At 37.2% G+C, this 19662-nt stretch overlaps 1 protein-coding gene across 3 annotated transcripts in view; it reads left to right on the top strand.

Moving 5' to 3' along the window:
- Positions 1 to 19662, top strand: part of SLC44A1 (solute carrier family 44 member 1) — a 70801-nt gene that overhangs the window by 40686 nt on the left and 10453 nt on the right. For all 3 annotated transcript variants that reach the window (XM_075021839.1, XM_075021840.1, XM_075021838.1), the window contains exons 5-14: positions 1530 to 1623; positions 5906 to 6075; positions 7966 to 8055; positions 9981 to 10108; positions 10999 to 11185; positions 12480 to 12645; positions 15828 to 15984; positions 16238 to 16321; positions 17335 to 17472; positions 19229 to 19465. In XM_075021839.1, the coding sequence (XP_074877940.1) occupies positions 1530 to 1623; positions 5906 to 6075; positions 7966 to 8055; positions 9981 to 10108; positions 10999 to 11185; positions 12480 to 12645; positions 15828 to 15984; positions 16238 to 16321; positions 17335 to 17472; positions 19229 to 19465 (1451 nt within the window). The remainder of the gene's footprint in view (positions 1 to 1529; positions 1624 to 5905; positions 6076 to 7965; positions 8056 to 9980; positions 10109 to 10998; positions 11186 to 12479; positions 12646 to 15827; positions 15985 to 16237; positions 16322 to 17334; positions 17473 to 19228; positions 19466 to 19662) is intronic.

Here is a 19662-nt window from a genome sequence, read left to right as displayed (position 1 = left end):
CTACGTTTACAGCTACAATATAATGAAGGTAGTTTTATCTGACGTCTGTTTATCTGACACCATATTTTCCACATAAGCAAGTAGAGTCCTAAGGATTCATATAAAGAGTAGAATTGAAAATAGAGTTCAGATGTTTTACCTGAAACCTTCTCTTTGTGGGAAATCTAACTTTCTTCAGTAGTGTATTTGGTGTTTTGGACCTGCCCCCCAAAAACTAATTCGTAGAAGTGGTGTTTAAGTAGTGTTTCAGATACTGCATGGGATAGCCTGCTCAGCTGCTGTCTTCTGTTTCAGTCTGTAAACAGATGATGTCTCTTCATAGAGGTAGCAATGTGGTAACGGTAAACAAGATTTCTGCAAATAATATTCTACAGTTTCTACAAATAATACTTCTGTTTGGTGTCACACAAGCCAAGATGAGGCTGTTGGTGAAAAGTCTTGTTTTAATTTGAGTAAAAGTGTGTATGTATTATCCAGATCCAGTTTGTACAACTCTCTGCTGCAAAGTATTTCTGGAGAGATTTTCATAATCGAAAGAATTGAATATTTATAGGGATGATCAAGATGTCCTTAGTTTATTATGTAGGAAACAAGGACACTAAAGGCTATGTATCCAGAGCCCTTGCACTGGGGAGTAAGCAATCTGTTAGCAAACATGCTTGGGTAGAAACTCATCTTTGGATAGGCAGCTTGTACCGCTGGAGGCTTTTTTACCTCTTTGTCCAGTTTCTGAGAGACTGCTGCTCCAGTCTGATTTGGCAGTTGCTATATTCCTAGAAGCATTGGCTCAGATGTTCAATATCTTGATTACAGACAAATGGAAAGATATCTGTCTCGGTAATGTACTTCCATTAGGCAAGTGTCAGGTACTAAGGAATCCTTAAATTATGTTTGAATTTTCTTGTAGGCAACTTGATCTTTATTGTGCTGTAGCAATTTGTTTATGGAGAGAGTTCAGCTTCGTTAAGAGTTTTGGACATCTAATGGAGAGCTTGTGTTGTTTTTGAGCCAAGTTTCCAACTTCAGCAGTTTGGTTCCTTTGTTTGTCTCCCTGGAGCTTATAGACTGTATTGTTGAATATTGAAAAAATGGTTATATTTTGAAAAAAACCAAACAGCAAAATGAAAAAACACTTGAATGTTTTCTTTCCATAATGAATGTTGTCTTATACAATATTCATGCACTAAAAATGATCAAGAAAAAGCTTGGTGGAGTAGCAGGGGAGGGTGACTTCCAAGTGCTTTGTGTGTCCTCTTTTACACTGCATTGTGAATTAGCCTTTTCCACCTGAACACACAAATGTTGGAAGACCCAAAAGTAGATGGAGAGTGTCATTCTGTTACACTGAAGCCTGTATTGGGCTTGATCCACTGTTCCATTACAGGAGGAACTGTAGCATAACTTTGTGGTAATAACATGAGGAGCTGCAGAATCAGGACCTACCTCAGTTTTAATACTGTTTACAAAGAACGGGAATATTTGATTTTTATTTTTTTCCTCATCAATCTTTTTTTTTTTTCCCTCAACAGGATCCGCTCTGTGTAGCTATGAACTACAGCCATCAGAGTACACTACAGACCCAAGGGCCGCCAAGTTATGTCCTAAATATCCTGTTCCAGAGAGGTAATACTAACATCTTGTCTGATTGGGGGTGGAGGGAGCAGAGATTTGGTTTGCTTGTGACAGTTCTTCGGAAAATATGCAGCACAGATTTATACTGTTTTACGGGTGGATGTTCTAGTGTATTATTGCCACATGTTTTTAAAAGATTACGAAAGCAGCTCTTAAAGAAAAACCCAAACTATCATGCATGTGTTACTGAGAGTATAGAGCAGGTACCTTCAAGTTCTCTTCTATCTGATGTAACTGACACTGTGCTGAGTATCAGCTGTTTTACTGCCTTTCACCCTATAGCCAGCTGCCTGTCAGCAGTGCAGATCAGAGATAATTATGGAGCACTTTGGATCTTTGGGAGGAAAAAGGATATATTGACACACAGCGCTCTGCAGCGTTCACTTCTTATAACTTATATCAGCCAGTCAGATTTAGCAAATTGCTTCATTTTTTATTCTTTTGGTCTCTGAATGACTAATACGAGGATGGTCAAGTACCAAAAAGAGGGCTGTATTTTATAAACAGATCAATTTAAGTTTTATTGTTTAAAGTATTATATTAGACTGCTTTTTGTGAAGTAGGGTAGAAAACTTTGTAGCTCCAGAAACTCTGCTAGCTGTGCTGGCTGGAGCTGTGGAGATGAGCATTGCTGAGAAAAGTGATCTGTTTGCTGTTGTGCACACCCTTCTGTCAGTAATTCCACTCACTCAGGAAGAATCGTGTTTTCTCAAAATTTAGCTTCTCAAACATATTCAGTAGTAGGTTGTAACTGCAGAGTCTTTTCCTATGCACAGTTTTTTGTTATGGTTTTATTAAATGTTATAATTGTGTCAGTTCTAAAAACTCTGATTTTAAGTCTCTCTTGTCTGCATGGTAGCTTCTCCAGTGAATAATTTTTTTATATTGTAGTGACAATAAGTAGCAGCTGGAATATTAACTTTTTTTTTTACTTTTCCCCACAGCAGATTAATATTCCATGCAGCTAACCAGCTGTTATAGCTGTAATACAAAAACAAATGAAAACTTCAGTGCCAGCTTGCATACTGAAAAGGCTTGTCAATCTTCATTTTTGCCAGAATTATATTGACTTTTCTCACTGTGTGTTCCTATGTCATTCAGTCTGAATGAATATAGCTTAATAAGAAAACAAAAGAACAGTGTGTCAGAGTTCTAATGACACTATGTAAATTCCTCACAAAAACTACCTCAAGAGTTATTTTTGAAAAGCTATTGTGTAGGTGGAGCATTTCGCCTTTTTTATTTGGTATGAATAAAATGTACAATATGTTTCAATATTTTTGAGGTTGAAAAGTCTGAACTTAATGCTCTAAGGTGAAAAAGGCCAATATTGCATCTGTAAACCACTCTGTTTTTCAGATTTTTATAGTTAAATTATTTCAGTAAATTAGTGTAATTTGGAGGGGAAATAGAATCCTGTGGAGACAAACAATTGAAAACTCAACACCCTGTAGGCTGAGGCATTCAGGGAGAACTTACCTAACACTCCTCAGATTTGATGTCAGAGGTATGAACCATCATCTGATTCCCATTAGGTCCCTGGGATGAAGGTAGCGTATGCTGTGAGGACTGTCCCTTGATGTTGTCTGTTTGATGACCAGGCTTCTTCATGCCCTTCAGTTGAGGCTCCACCTCTCAAGGGACTCTGGTCCTTCAGGTTCAAGGCATTATGTCCAACTTTGACACAGCAGTGCCGTCTAGCAAGGCAGCCAGCAATACATGTGTCTTCCAGAAGTCGTGCCCAGACTATCTCAGCCTCAGTAGAGCATGACTTCACTGTTTAGAGGACCCTAGAGGAAAACCTATCCAGCTTATCCCTGCAGCATTTATCTATCAACCAGCTCTGCTGAGCTGTGCCAAGGGGCTGCCCTGTAGATGTTACAAAGGGCAGCTAGCAGTGGCATTCCAACCAGGCTTCCCACACAGAAGTTGCTGTATATGTCCGGGTGTAGTAGTGAGAGGAAGAAGCTCTCCTCTGAAATCTCGTACTTGAACAATCAGATGGGTCTCTTAACTTCATTTGAATGTTGCTTTAAAAATAAAATTTTTAACACCATCATCTGCTGGCTTGAACTCCACTTGCTCTTGTTCATGATTAAGCATCATGTTGTTATTCTCAGAAACTTGTAATTCCATTTCAGTATGTAATATACCAAGTTATAATCAAGAGGCCATATAAAATAGCACAGGTCACGCAGAATATATCTATTATTGTATTTTTTATTAACTGAGACACCTTACCTCACTTATTCAGTCAGAACCACTGAAACAGCGTAGATCTGAAAAGGTGGATTCTCAGGAGTCCCATTTACTCAAGAAAGCCTGTAGGAACCACCAAGCTCATTTTTTTATTAATTACAACAGTTAGAAATTAATTATTGCACACGATAATACGTAACTTAAAATGTGTAGTGAGATTCTTATGGCTTAAGGGATGTTAGATGAGTAATATAAACTCTGGTAGGCAAAAAGCAATTTTTCCTCTGTTGGGATGTATTTTGGAACAGTATTTTAATCCCATTAGTTCCCCTTTTCAAAATGGATATTTTCGTATTTGGATGCAGGAATGACAGTCCTTTGCCTACTCCCAGCTCAAAATTTGAGCTTTGTTACTGATATTGACAAGTTCTAAATGCTCTAGGCTTTTTGCAAAGTTGGAGCAATTAACAGTTAAATAAACCTCCCAAATTTCAGTCTTTTCCAGTATTACTGCATATAATGAACTGCAGTATGCTGCATATTCCAAAATAGGCTATGTTGTAAGAGGCTGAGAGGATACATGGGCTGCCTTTTAAATAGGACAGCCATCATTATGGGTTTAATTTGGTTTTTAACAACTGTGACTAATTCACAATTACTTTGCTATGCTTAACTGCTGTCTGCATCAGTACCCAAAAGTAGACCATCCACATGAGCATCTCCAAATGCATTACCTACTCAGCACAGCAAGTTTAAAACCATATAATTTACAATTGTCAGTCACTTCAAACAAAAGCCTAGGATCTACTAATTACCTAGGTATGTCAGGTGATCATAATCCTGAATTCTGTACAGAATAATTACACACTAATGGTTTTAACATCGACTTGTTTTCCCCAAAAACAATGCATAGAAACTATGTGCCTAAGGCAGCTGGTTTACTCACTACGTGTTTAAAATGACAGAATTTTGGAAAGGCATGGGCTTAACAAATAGTTATTGAGTACAGAAAATTGCTGGTTTATAGGTCATTGCTGAAATGGAGGAAACTGCAAAAGATTATGTGCATTGCTGCTACAGTCCACTGAAATCTTTTAAGTAAGGAAGATTGGGCTGAGTGAAACACGTACAGAGGTTAGAAGAAAAGACTGACTTAATATGAAAGACATTTCTTTCATTGGATCCAACTGCAGGAAGGAACATGTAATTCATGGAATGTGTCTGAAGTGTAATTGGCAAGATTGATCAAAAGATGTAATGGGCCACTTTGAGATCTGATATAGTTTATGAGCAAGAAAGGCAGCTACTCTAATGGGAAACATTTGGAAAACAAAATTACTCAGTTTTAAAGTGAAGTTTTTGCTCTCCTGTATGGGTTCTGCTGAGCATTTTGGAAAATTTAATGCATTGCGTGAGTATTTTTGGGGAGGATGCTTCCAAAACAGTTCAGGAATAATGAAACAATAGAGGCATCTTTGCATGTTTTGCAAAGAATGTAGTGCATAATTTTAACAAAATTAATGGAAGTAAATACTGTGTAATCTTCAATACAAGAGCAAGTTTAGTATGGGGAAAGACTAAGAATAAATACATTGGTTTTGCTTGGCAGCAGTTGTATGTGCTGATGTCTTTAAGCATAAAAAGTATGCTTGCAAGAAGAGTATTGTCATTCTGGGATTTCTTTTGCTGCAAATATGGGCCAGTATTCCATTCTAACATGAGTGAAAGGCATTGTTTCAGCTGCTGGTTCATCACCTGACACTTGAATGAGAGATGTTTAAGCAGAAATAGGAACGTGTATTTTCTGAGCCTTGCTGTTTAAGGGTGGGGGGGTAATAATTTCCTATTGGACTGTGCATTCCAGCCTCACAGGATTACTTGTAAGAACTACATCACTTCCCATTATGATCATCTTCATTCCAGCAGCACTTGTGCTTTCAACACATGGTTTCTGGTTATAATGTTATAAGGGTGGAATGGTTGCATCTATTCACCTTTCATTTGTGTGTTGATGTGGCATTTATATTAAGTAGGAGTAATTTTTTTTTCTGATTTTTTTTTCTTGTGTCACCAGTGCACCTATTCCATTCTTCCATCGCTGTGCTCCTGTGAACATTTCCTGCTATGCCAAGTTTGCAGAGGCCCTGATCACCTTTGTCAGTGACAGTAGTGTCTTACACAGGCTGATTAGTGGAGTTATGACCAGCAAAGAGATTATAATGGGACTTTGCTTGTTATCACTAGGTAATTGTTTTTCTCATTACTAGCTATTTCTTAGTACTGCATTAGGAGATTGTTAACACCCTCTAACTACAATATGAGCAAGAAACATGCATGATAGCAATGAGCCCTTAGAATATGGTCCAGAATGCTTTTTAAAAATTTTATTTGACAGCTGGATAACTTATTCAAAAGCAATATACATATGCATTCCTGTTTTTTCTCCTCTTCCACTGATTATGAGATTGGGGATGTATGGCTGTTGGTTAGCCAATGTTAGTTTTGGTATAATTAGCAGAGCTTCCCCATTCTCCAAATTTTTATTATACTACTCCCCTTTCCCATTTCTAATATTCATCTTCTGCCAACCCAAGTCCAAGTAAACCCTTTCCAAATAAAAAGGACAGGGTGAGAAATGCACAATAGCACACTCTGCTAGAATGTAGGGGGTTTACTTTGTTTCATTTAACATAGTTGTGCAGGGATATGAGAACTTTCAAAGGGAAAACAAGAAACCTAGGTGCCCATTTGTTGTATTGTATGTTACCTCCTTCTTCCCCTTCCCCTAAAATTAAAAACTTCGCACTTTTGAAAATCTCAGCCTTGTCTGAAGAGCTGGAAATTCCCAGCAGTATAGATGTGCTGAATTGTTTCTATAGCTGGGAGATGCTTCTGGCCTATAGAGTGACACATTGCACTAGACTGAAGTGCTGTTTTAACGAAGTCTTGTGAATTAAGGTAGAAAGCTACCCACCCACAGAAATTACTCTCCTAATGACTCTATTTTACTCGTACCAAGTATAAAATCTGAAATCCCAAAATGGGAGGCTCCTCATGCTAGCCATGTATATGAGCAGTGTGTGGTTTAGGAAGAAACACTGTGAAACTATACCAGATTAATAAGTCCTTTTTCTTCAGTCTGCCTTTGTGGTTAAAAAAAAAACCAAAGAAGAGGATGCTAGATACCATTTAAAAAAACCAAACCAAACGAAAACCACAAAAGAGACCATTGAGTATCTTTTCAACTATAACTAGAAAGCTGTTTGTTCTTCTATCTTGACTGCTTCAGTGTTTGATAATAACAGTAGAAAGACTGTTCCGAATCTGAAAGCTAGTGGCTGATCAGCAGTGCTACTGTTTGCTTAGAGACAGAAGCTAATACTGGGTTTTGCATACAGTTAATTTAAAAAATATTTTTCATACCTTCATAGTTAAATAGAATTTATTTCTAATTAATGAGTAAGATTGTGTGATTCAGAAAACCATTTTCCAGTGGCTTTCATGTAACTACTGTACACAAATACGTATATGCAAAAATATGTGTGTGCCCTTACACACACCACTCACTAAATCTTACTTGGCTGAGATTGTAGAGGGCTTTTTGACGTGCAGTTCCTGAATAGCAGTGGAACTATATGAACAAAGCTTGTTAAAGAACTCATTCTGAATGTTGAAAATAAAATCGTAATTCTTTTACTTTTTACTGGCATGACATTTTGGAATACACAGGTGTCACATTATCTGCATTTGTTTGACAAGTGTATTTGAGTGTAAATTCTGCTCTGGTCCTCAGGCGGTGTTCTCATGTTACCAGACTGGGAGTACTGTCATGTCTTGCTGTGTGTTTTGTCATTGTCTAAATACATCTCTGTATGTATGCATTATGTCTTGTATTTAATGTACCATGTAAATGTATTTATGCTCTCTTTGTTTTAATCAACAGTATCAAAGCAAAAGTTGTAGAGGTGCCTAATTTCCTTAACTGTCTGTGCAGTGAGTTCGTAAGCCTCAGAAAATAAATCCCTGTCTAAAAATTCTGTTGGAAGGCAGTTACCTTAGTATAGTGGGAGAATTAGGAAGGCTATTTCTACTTGAAATAATTGCTCTGCTTATATTATTTATCTTCTTTTGCAGTGTTGTCCATGATTTTGATGGTTATAATCAGGTACATTTCAAGAGTACTTGTCTGGATTTTAACAATTCTTGTCATTCTGGGATCACTTGGTAAGTCTTGTTTGTCTCCCAGTTTCTGAGTGCCCAGTTCTAATCTTTGTGCTGCATGTCCTCAGGCCAGCTACATCCTGCACTGATCATGGACCATACATTTCCCTTCAGCTTTCCTTTGAGTCCCTTGCAAGACATATGTAAAAAATGCCCCCATTGTAATTGCAGTCACCTCCCAGAGAGTATGTTGCTCCTTAGAGATTTGCCAGTCTGGGTGTATCTGATGGCATACCCACCCGCTGGGCATACTCAAGTATGCAGGAATCAAAGGGCAGCTATTTTTCATGCAGCCTCAGGGGACCTTAAGATGTAGAAGTGTCCATACAACCCTGACATGTTCATCAACTCTTTCAGTCCTCTGAGTAGCTCCATAGGTGTATCTAAGACCTGTTCTTGAGGAGAGGAAGCAAAAGTGCTTTTCTAGCATTTCTAATTAAAGCCTTGTATTTCCATGTGACTCAGAAAGTCCTGCATCAGCTAGGTTATGTATGAAATGCAACCAGCCATGCTGTCTTGGGAATGGCCAAAGATAGTCTCATACAAAATGATGCAGCTTGCATGAAAATAGCTGTACTTTATCACATTAACTTTTACATTTGTAAAACTAAAGTTTTCTGTTATTGATACTCAGTAGCTAAGCCAAAATGTATAGGCAGATGACTGTAAGGAGGGAAAAAAAATAGAATAATCAAATTAGGAAGCACTAGCAATTTCATTCTTGCAGTTCATAACTGCAAGGGATGGAAGAAAATCGGCAAACCATATATGTTTTTTCAGGATCACTTGGTTTTTCTGCTTACTGGTCTCAGGATCTGTGACCACAGAAAAGGAAAAAAATAGATTTCTTTTTTTCATTTATATTCTCTTTAGAAGGTGAGCAACTATGTTGAGTGAAGTATTTGAATGACATATCTTATTGCCATCTGTTATTATGTTCTAAAAAATCTCATCCATTACACAGACTGAATAAGAACATGTCATTTGTGAGACATACCGCTTATTCTGTATTCACTGTTTTAGACCTGAATGGAGTACCTTCAGCAAAGACTTGTGATCTCTAGATAAGCTTATGCAGCTGATTCAGAAGTAACAACAGAACACAGAAGGATACTCAGAAAAAAAATGTATCAGAGGAGAGAGGTTATCTCACTGAGGGGCTGGAGTCCTGTATTTAAGAAAAGTTCTAACTTGGAAAGGTGGCTAGAATAGGAGAATGATATTGTGGCCATAAGGCTAGGATTTGGTAACAGGGGTTAGAAGAAAGTACCTTGTGTTATATTGGCCTCTTGTGCCTCTCTGATGTTTTTTCCAGTGCTCAAAAGACATTGTCTGATGCAGGTGTAGCTACATGTCATTAACCTGAGGTGCTGTTTTCAGCATCAGGGCTGTTCCTTTTCATCTCGATTAGTCTTCCCAGGAGTTGTAAACTCCTCCTTTTGTTCCTTCTGTTATTTTGGATCCTAATCCAAAGGTCCCTCTCTGTTGCTTCTAAATTCTTACTCCCTGCCTTATTATACATGTATATACTTATATCCTGCCGTATAACTCTTTATTCTTCTTTTTGTTTCTTTATTGCCTATCTAATGGGAGCTGAGTTCTTCATTGTTAGGGCTCCCCATAAACTAATCCTTCCATGCAGTTCACCCTAAACCACAGAGTCAAAGAGCTGCAAGTCTCTTAAGTGGTTGCAGTGGGGTGAGACTGTGAAAAGAGTATATCCACTTGAGGGCAACACAGGAGAGCTAAGCGCTTCTCCCTCCTGAGAAGTTCCTGTTGAGTTAAGCGTCAGTGCCCTTGAGTATTCTGTACCAGACTAGACTTAAAAAGAAGTAACAGTTTAGTTTCTTTGGTACTAGACAGTATGACTGTGTCACTCAGAAGAAGCATCTCTCATTTATCCTTTTTTTTTTTCTCTAAAAAAATAGGTGGTACAGGGGTCCTGTGGTGGCTCTATGCTAAGCAACGAGTATCTGCCAGTGCTGTTGAGACTCAAATAGCCAAAGACAATCTTCAGGCTCTCCTGATCTATGCCATTTCAGCTACAGTCTTCACGGTATGTTTTGCTAATGACTATATTATTTTCTTGTTCTGTCTTCCTGGTGGTCTCTTTTTTTTTTAATTCAGGTGAAACGTTTATATTGTACACATTTTTGAAGAGTTTATTTCTACTACAAGCTCTATTGCAGTGATTTGATTTTTTTTTAACTTCCAGGCATTGTTCTTTAATATCTGGTTTTGAGTCAGGAAAGAGTTCCTAACCCTGCAGCTACTTTCATCTACTGTAAAATGTCCAGAGGGACTTCCAAGAATAGGTACAATATTGGTCTCCCTATCCAATTTCACTTAGGAGATTTTTCTTAGGTTCTTAGTTCACAGGTACTTAGTCATTTCAGTTTATTTGAAAGCCCTTAGACCGTTCCTACTTATGAAATCGGTTGTTCCCAAACTTTTTCCATTTACAGAAGGATCATTGTGAACTGAAATACTAACACTGATTACTGAAACAATTTATCTTCTTTAGGCCTTGCTGTTCATTTCAGAGTCAGTGACTTTACTACTCAAAATTACAAAGTTTGATTAACTTCCATGTCAAGACCACCACACCATGCTCAAACATAAATATTAAATTGTATTCTTCGTTAAATCTTGCTGATTTCATTGTTTTGTAAAAAATAATTGAGGATAAAATCTGGTCTAATCATATCAGCCTGAGGCCGATGATGATTCCAATTACATAATTATGACCTTGGAATTCCCCAGAAGTATAATTTGGAAAATTATTTATCACCAGAAGAAGCTGATAGATGTTTTACATTTTGATCTTGTGATCTTATAGATAGAGCATGTGTTAATTTGCTGTGTTTGAATATACTAGCTGTGCAAAATGATAGCTTTCTTATTTTTCAGTTGTCTAAAATGTGATTTGGAAACATCTCCCTCTAGGTTATCTTGTTCTTGATAATGTTAATTATGCGCAAACGAGTAGCTCTCACCATTGCCTTGTTCCACGTGGCCGGCAAGGTCTTCATTCACCTGCCACTGCTAGTCTTCCAGCCATTTTGGACATTCTTTGTGCTTATCCTCTTCTGGACATACTGGATCACAGTCCTGCTTTTCCTTGGTACTACAGGTAAGCATTTACCAGTCTTATTTTAAACAAATTCCACTTCATTTTTGCAAGGTTTCAGGCAGCGTTGGTTAAAAATCATGTGGGAACCTCTAGGAAAAAAACCCACCACATATTGTGCTTCTGTTCTTGTCTGCTTTAGTGACTTCAAAACACTCATTTTAAGAAAGTTGTTGTGCGTTTGAGTCTGCATTCCCAGTATGTTACTTGTGCCTTAGGCCAGCTTTTTGATTTGATGTAAGTTGGCATGTTGCAAACCACAAGGCACCATTAATAAGGCTGCTATAACAATTTTTCAAATAATTCCCTCTAATTTTACACAAACAGGTTAAAAACAGCCTAATCTTGCAGCTAATCTCATAAAGTATTGTATTGCAGCCAGTACTCACACAGGTGAAGACATGGTAATGAAAGGGCTGTTGCACACAATTACTGTCTCCCAAAATGTAAATATACTGGAAGTACTTTTCAGTTGTTCATAACTTAGGTGTCCAGTATTACTCCAGCATTTTCTAGGATTATTAGGGAGATTTTTCTGCTGTTTGTACACTGTATTCTGAGAGCAGCCAATGTACTCTCGATTTCTGCCTGCTGTGAAGAGCGTAGAAGATGAGAGTTTCATTTGTGTTCATGGTCTGACAAGAGCTTCTAGTTAGTCGATCCTGTAGGTCCAGTCTTAGTTACTTCAGCAGAGAAACCCAGCAACTCCTTTTCAAAATGGGAGATGTCTGTGTTATTTTGCAGTAGGTTGTAGGAAATAGAGACCATCATTCATTATTAAAACCTTAGACTTTGAAATTTATTGTTTACTATTGATCCAAAAGTAGCAGTGTTTCAGGTGACAGAGCTATTTCAGGTTAAGACAAGCTAAGTATTTTATATTTCATAGCCTGAATTCTTAGCGAGGGATGGAGGTAATAGAATTCATGTGTTCTTGTTATCATTACTGTTGAAATTTTTAGTTTTCATTACATGCTGACCTATGTGCAGAAAACGTTTGTCTCTGAAAGTGAGTTAAATCTCAGTCCCATGCTTCACTCTGTGAGTTAAAGACCACTGCACAGGGACTAAATTTGTAGCAGAACTTAGGCTGATATTATACTTTACTGATGGAAATCTTCAATTGGCCTTGATTCTGCAAAGGCTAATTTATGCTTTTAGCCTTACATGCACTCAGTATCTTCACTGATACCAGTTAAACAAAATCTTTGTGCAAATAGGGCCAGATGCCATATGCTTTCTTCTTTCTGAGATGACATAAGCACCATTTCCTTTTTTTACCCTCATTTATTTCTAGGTAGTCCTGTCCCAAATGAAGAAGGTTTTGTTGAATTTCGGATGTTAGGTCCTTTGAAATACATGTGGTGGTACCATGTAGTGGGACTCATCTGGATCAGCGAGTTTATCCTAGCCTGTCAGCAGATGACAGTAGCAGGGGCTGTTGTGACATACTATTTTACAAGGTAAGAACAACTTAGACAGCTCTACTGAGAGTAGCCTAGAAATGGAATTAGTGGAAATAATGAGGGACAGAGCTTTTGGGGAGAATTCTTGCTTCTGTCCTGAAAGCTGGAGAGCAGTTGAAATTGTATTGACTCTTTTCAAATCATATCAAGTTCTAAAATAATCTGGTTTGCTGGTTATAGATGATATTCTTGATATTTAGGACTTGAAGTCTTATTTGCCTTGTAACTTGTGCACATTGTACAGACACAGAGGGTTGTTTACAAAGCAGGATGCACCTGGAATGTCATCTGTGATGCTAATAATTAATGCTGATAAGTTTGGTGGAGATTAAAAAAATATTGAAAGCAATCGATTATTATCTTAATTGCAAAACAGTGCTGTTTAAATTATTTACAGTGCTTCATTAATCTTTCTTACACAAGATTACTTAAGATCTTATTAGATTCATCATTTACATATGGATTCTGACAAGATTATGTACAAATAAAAAGTGATACAAAATACATGTGCATTAAAGCTCTATATTTCATTGCTATGTTTGTGTACTAAATTGTGTATCAGGCCATACTTTACTCTGGCTATTCTGCATGTATCTGCTAGCTGTTCAGGAAGGCAATACTAATTATTAAGCAATGGTTTTACCAACCTTCAGGCACAAGAATTTTGCTACCCAGAGGTAAGAAAATGATTTCAGAATCGCAAACTTAGCTTTGGTGTTTTAGTCTTTAGTATTTGAAAATTTTTCTGAAATTAAGATTGCTTAAGTTTACTTTAAATAAGTGAAAATTAAAGTTCTTATTTTAGCCATGTAGGACCCAAGTTTTTCAGAAAAAAAGTGGTATCAGATGCTTTGTTGTTATTTCTTGAGAATAAACAGTACTTAAGTGATCTGAAGTATTACATACTGGTATGTAGAGCAGAACTATGGCAATATTTTTGGTAAGGAAAAGAAGCAAGTACAATAATACCTGTTTTGTAAAAGTACAGTTTAATGAAGCTTCTCCACATGTCATCCTAGATCTAGTAGTTCATGATACCTTTCTTCAAAAAAACCCCTAAAACCCCACCATATCATTGTTCAGGAGCTAGGTAAGTAATTTTATTTCAGATGTTCTCAAAGTCTTTTCCAAACAATAAAAATACAACTCCTCAGGATAAAGAGCAACTTGAGTAGAGGATGTTGACAAGATATCTAGCAGTGGTGTTTTACTTAAGAAAGGAAAACCAAGATGTTGGCATGGTGCTATCCCTAAGAAAAAAAACATTAGTATCCTAAATACACATGTAGTTCGGCTAGTGTTTTTTTCAGCCTTTCATATGAAGAATGTCCCATATAAAAATTTATCGTGATATCCAGCAACCATACTCTATTCTTGCCATGTGCATTTCAGAGTCTGTTTTTTTTAAAAAAAAAGGTGCTTAAATCATGCAGATATTTTTCAAGTGCATGATTCAGATCACAAATGTTTAATTCGTTTGTCTTTTTAGTTGAGACTGTTATCTGAATTACCTTTGACTCCTGATCTGCCCTAGTCTTTAGAACAATATCAAAGGCAAGAAATTAATTTACTGTGCTGACAGAAATTCTGCTATTTTATTAATGATTAAGTCCTCCAGTATACCAATGAAATACATCTATGAAGCTATTACAAGATGTTACAGGGATATAATCTTGTGAATAATTAAACTAGATGGAGTAAAGAACTAGGAAAATACAGAGGAGAGAGGATAGCTTCACATTTAAATAGATTGTTTGGCAATATATATGCTTCATCTGTAAGTTTATGTATTTTCTATCACCTGAGGGTAAACGATTTTTCTTTTAACTGTACCCTATCATTCCATAACAGGAATTCTATTTTAAGGTAGTAAATACCCATTTCTCCCTCCTGCTGCCCTTTTTTGTATTTTAAGGTACAAATCTAATCTGGAAAGTGACTTAGAAAGGGCATTAATTTGGACTTCCCCATTATTTCGTGTATTAACAGCTTTCCACAGCAAATGAGATTTAAGTTACTCATGGAGAAATGTTTTATATATGTTCACTGTTCATTCACCTTAGCCGGATGGACTCCTTTCAACTCAGGCAATAACAGACCTCATGGTGTTCTGCATTGCAGACTCTGTCCTCAGTTATATTTACCTCAAAAGGAGGAAGTGGTTGGGTTGCCTGGGTGTAAGGCTCAGACCATTTATGTGATTGTGCCCAAAGGGGAATAGAATTTATCTTCCCCCACCTGAGCTCTAAAAGTTAATTGGAAGAAAATACAGGGTAAACCTATTTTAATTATTAACATCTCAGGATTAAGTTACGCAGATGTTAGTTTCATGGAATGAATACTCTGCTTTTTTATCTTTTTTGAATGAAACTCACATGAAAGTAACTTTCTCCCAAGCTGGGGAGATATTTTATGTTTGGAATGTTAGCACTTGTTCCTTTAATATGCTTATCATTATGTTAATATTTCTAATAAAGAAAAAGAGCCATTCTTTAAGTGTTCAATAGAGCTGTTCTTTGAGAGAGAAACAGAAGTGGCGTCCTTGATGGGAAATATAAGTAAAAGCTTTAAGAGGGAATTGCTTCAAAGGTGTGCAAGTGAGTATTCATCTGATAGATCAAAAATATTCTAGCCACGTTGCAATAAAATAGCTTGGTTTAAGGCTTAATACTTGGTTCCTTGAGGATATAATAGCTAAATCAGAAATGTGAAACATCTGAGGAAAGAATTTACCTAATAAATAAAAATAGTAATACCCTATACTCCAAAGTCTCCATAAAGATGTCCAACAGAACAGGAGAGAAGGGGAAAGCAAGTTTATCAGTAATCTGACTAATAAAATATTAGCATTGTTTCTCACTTTTTTGGAAGGTTTTGAATTGCACACCATCAAATGTAGTTGTATAGAAACTGCTAGCTGGTGATAGCGGTAATGCAGCCAACTGCTAGTAGGATTACCCTTAAGACGTACTGATTCCTTATCCTATTCCTGTTACTGCATTAGAGCCAAAACTGTGAGTTGCACAGTCAGTCAATGTGGAGTGAACAATATACCCCGAAAGCTAGTATAAGGATAATACACTCCTTTGGCATGTTAGTTTATTGGGAATTTGTAGCACTTCTAGATGGTATTACATACATACTGATCATTCTCCTTATTATTTTTCTCTTTTCAACAGGGAGAAAAGGAATCTGCCGTTTACTCCTATTCTGGCATCTGTTAATCGCCTTGTTTGTTACCACCTAGGAACAGTAGCAAAGGGGTCTTTCATTATCACACTAGTGAAGATACCACGAATGATCCTTATGTATATTCATTCACAACTCAAAGGAAAAGTAAGAGAAATAGTTTCCATTTTCTTACTGAAACTCAAGACCTGATGTGTTTACAGCTAATTTAGTTTAATCTGTATGGGAGGCTGAAAGTCTTGTTTTGGAATATTTGGTCTTTAAAGCACTGTGGGATTGAGCAGCACTGCTTAAGTTACCAAGCTGAGTATCAGTTACTGAAACACAAAGGAATACTGTTTTCTTACGGTCTGTTGGTTTTACTTTTTATATTTTTTTCCCACATTCTGTGCTTTCCTAGGAAAATGCTTGTGCTCGCTGTATGCTTAAAGCCTGCATCTGCTGCCTTTGGTGTCTAGAAAAGTGCCTGACCTACTTAAATCAGGTAAGATTTTCAATATTCAAGTTTTATGTAAGGGTTGATAATATATATATTCCTATAATGCAGTCTGAGGCTAACACATATCATACTTTGGAACTGAACTTGAATGACAGTACTTCAGTCTTGTCTCCATTACTGAAATTACATTGCAAATCACTACATTAGTCTTTGTTTACATTGCAAAGGTGAAAAATAGCCAGTATTCATCTTTGTGAATGTTATCTCAACTTTATAACAATTTCTTTAGTGGTTGGAGATGTTCCCCCTTATGCCCACCCTGTCTAACTACATCTGAGTTTCAAAATATGTTTGCTATGAAAAGAGAGTGAAGCTTTTCTAGGTGCAATATTTAAGGCTCACACAGCTGAAAAACTGTACGTAACATCACATTGTCATCATCATCTACACAAGCTGCAACACACTAGCTTGTCAGGTCCCTTTATAAAAGAGGTTTTATTGGCCTGTGGTTCCACCTCTGTTAAATACATACATAAATATCTTTTTCACTGTTGTTCATTTTTTTGCTTGTGGAAATATAGAAAGTAAAATCAGAAGAAAGCATTTAAAAACCCCCAGTGTAATCCTTGAAAATTGTCCTGGCTAACCTTGAATGCAGTCTAGTGAAGTATCTAGAAATTATCTTGGTGGGCTTGTATGACTCTCAAACTCTTCTGTATTTCCAGAATATTTTTCCTAACTACTTAATTGCTGTAGTTATGCCATGGCTCACCTCCTCCTGCAGAGGTATTGCAAATTCTGTTTAAGTAGTTTTTTGGAATAAACTTGTTAATGCATAAATGATGAGCAAGGGAGGAGAATAGAATTCTCTACCATGTATAGGCTTCTGTCAGCTGCTACATACTGCTTGATTCAAGAACTCTCAAGGGAATCTTTGTTCATTAGCATCATATGACTTGTGTGACTTATTCAGAAGCTGTATCACACCGCTTCTTCCCCTGGCTCTGTCTGACATATATGATCATTCCATGAGTAAATTTTCAATCTCCTTTTCCCAGAACGCATATACAGCCACAGCTATCAACAGCACCAACTTCTGCACATCAGCAAAGGATGCCTTTGTTATTCTAGTGGAAAATGCTTTGCGAGTGGCTGCCATAAACACAGTTGGGGATTTTATGCTGTTTCTAGGAAAGGTATGTGTGCTGTATACAGTTGTTATGGACCTACATAGTACCAAGCTTTCCTTAGCAATGGCTTGCACCCCAAATACAAAATGCCCTAAAATTCCTGTTTCTTAGCATGCACTTTATCACATCTAGCTGCGTCATGTCAGGAGGGAACTGTCCAGGATAGGGAGGATAAACAGATGATCCACTTATGTTAAGTAAAAGTGATTAGAAAGGAATAGCTGAAGATGATGATGCCTTTTGCATGAATTTATTTTTAGGGAGTCAAGAGAAAGGTGATTGGAAGTTCTAAGCTTTTGATTGGTTTTGTGGTTAAAACCTAGAATTGTAAGGAAAGGAAGCATTTTCTCTAAATTCTATTTAGTAAGTAGTAAAGGTTCTCCAGGTTTATGTTGAAAATTGACACATTGATCACCATTTATGACAAAATTGGACTGGAAGGTAGTACAGAAGCCTGCTATGAGGAACTGCCAGCTTAAGCAACTACTCTGAGAATTAAAAGGAGACTAGAATAATTGCTGTGGTCAGTCAGCTTTTTGGGTCTCCAGCTGATGAAGATCTACTTTATGGAAACTTAATCCAGTGAGTTATTCCTGTCCTTTGAAGGATTTTGTGCCATTATATACTAAAACAATGAAAGCTTAAACCACCTGTAGCTAAGCATTCAGACACTGGTTGGACTGAACTGTCTTCCTTACTACGTTCCTCTACTTTTATTAAGTCAGAGTACAGTGGGCTGAACTTTTAATCCAGTAATTAAATCAATAAGGTGTGAGAAGAAATAAACACATAATGAAGATATAGCTGCTTGGGAGACCATGAAACTATTGTTACCTGGTTTTATGGAGGAGTCTGAAACGTGTTAGGAAAAGACATCCCTGAAAAGATGTCTTTCAAATTATTAGAGAAATGCACAGGTGACAGAAAAGTTAAAATGAACAGTGCAGTATATAAAATATAGTATCAGCTAAAACAGTGCTAGGCTGATAGCCTGTCTCCCCTACCAGTCCAAGCTAGTATTTTCATAATACAGTAAAGATGACCTATTTTACAGTTTCCTGATTAGCTGCAGTTCATAATAATAGGTTCAGAAATGTTCAAAACGTTGAGTGGCCACAACAATTGTTTTAGTCCTTTTGTTATTCCCAAAGACCAAACTGGTACCCAGTGAAATACCTGTTAGGGCATCACACATAGTGTAGTTCTGTGGAGACTGTTACATAAAGTGCCTCATGTGAATTCTGATCTACTTTCCCTTGTATGGAGACGAGACAGAGATAAGACAAGTTTGGAAGTTGTTCCCACCAGCAAAATGAAAAACTTCCATCCTCCTAAGGCCTACTTTCTTCCCCCTGCCCAACTAAAAAAGCAATTCCATGTTAGTTGATTGGTAGCGTCAAGTTCTGGGGGTTTTATAATTGACAGGATAAAGTTCTTTTTTACAGGAATATTTTATAACACTAGAACTATGACAGCAGTATAAAAATGTAATTTGCTCTGAAAAATACCTTTTGTGTTGAAGGATGTGTTTGAAAGTATTCTGATTTGCACATGCTGGACCAGTGGATAAATGTCATTTACGCTTGGGGCTGTGGGGAATCCAGCAGGTAAAGTTGTCTTTACCACGAGAATCTGTAACCTCTAAGTTCTAGCCCTGGTAGAGCAAGAAGCACGTAGGTTAAAAAAATAAAATCAAACCAAACCGAAACAAAAAGATCAAAAGGCTTCTGCCATTAGAGTTGTCTACTGTTTTCTTCTTCAGGTCCTGATTGTCTGCAGTACAGGTTTGGCTGGGATTATGTTGCTGAATTACCAACGAGATTACACCATCTGGGTGCTGCCACTCATCATTGTCTGCCTCTTTGCATTCCTGGTTGCTCACTGCTTCCTGTCCATTTATGAAATGGTTGTTGATGTCCTTTTCTTGTGTTTTGCCATCGATACAAAATACAATGATGGGAGCCCCGGGAGGGAATTCTACATGGATAAAGTTCTCATGGTAAGTTTCCCCTTGGTCTCGTAAGTCTAAGCATATGGTTCCATAAAATGGGTATTTTGACAGTGGAATTAACTCACTAGCTGAGTTTAATGTGGTAATTTTTTTTTTACCTGGGTTACCTTGCTGTCTTGTTCATGGCTTGATCAGCCAACAGTGTGATCTAATGAGCATCAGATAAATAACGATGCTTCCTTCCC

This window comes from Buteo buteo, chromosome Z, assembly GCF_964188355.1.
Source record: "Buteo buteo chromosome Z, bButBut1.hap1.1, whole genome shotgun sequence".
Taxonomy (NCBI): domain Eukaryota; kingdom Metazoa; phylum Chordata; class Aves; order Accipitriformes; family Accipitridae; genus Buteo; species Buteo buteo.
The sequence above is the reverse complement of the archived record's forward strand: the minus strand, read 5'-3'. Positions and strand labels throughout refer to the sequence as shown.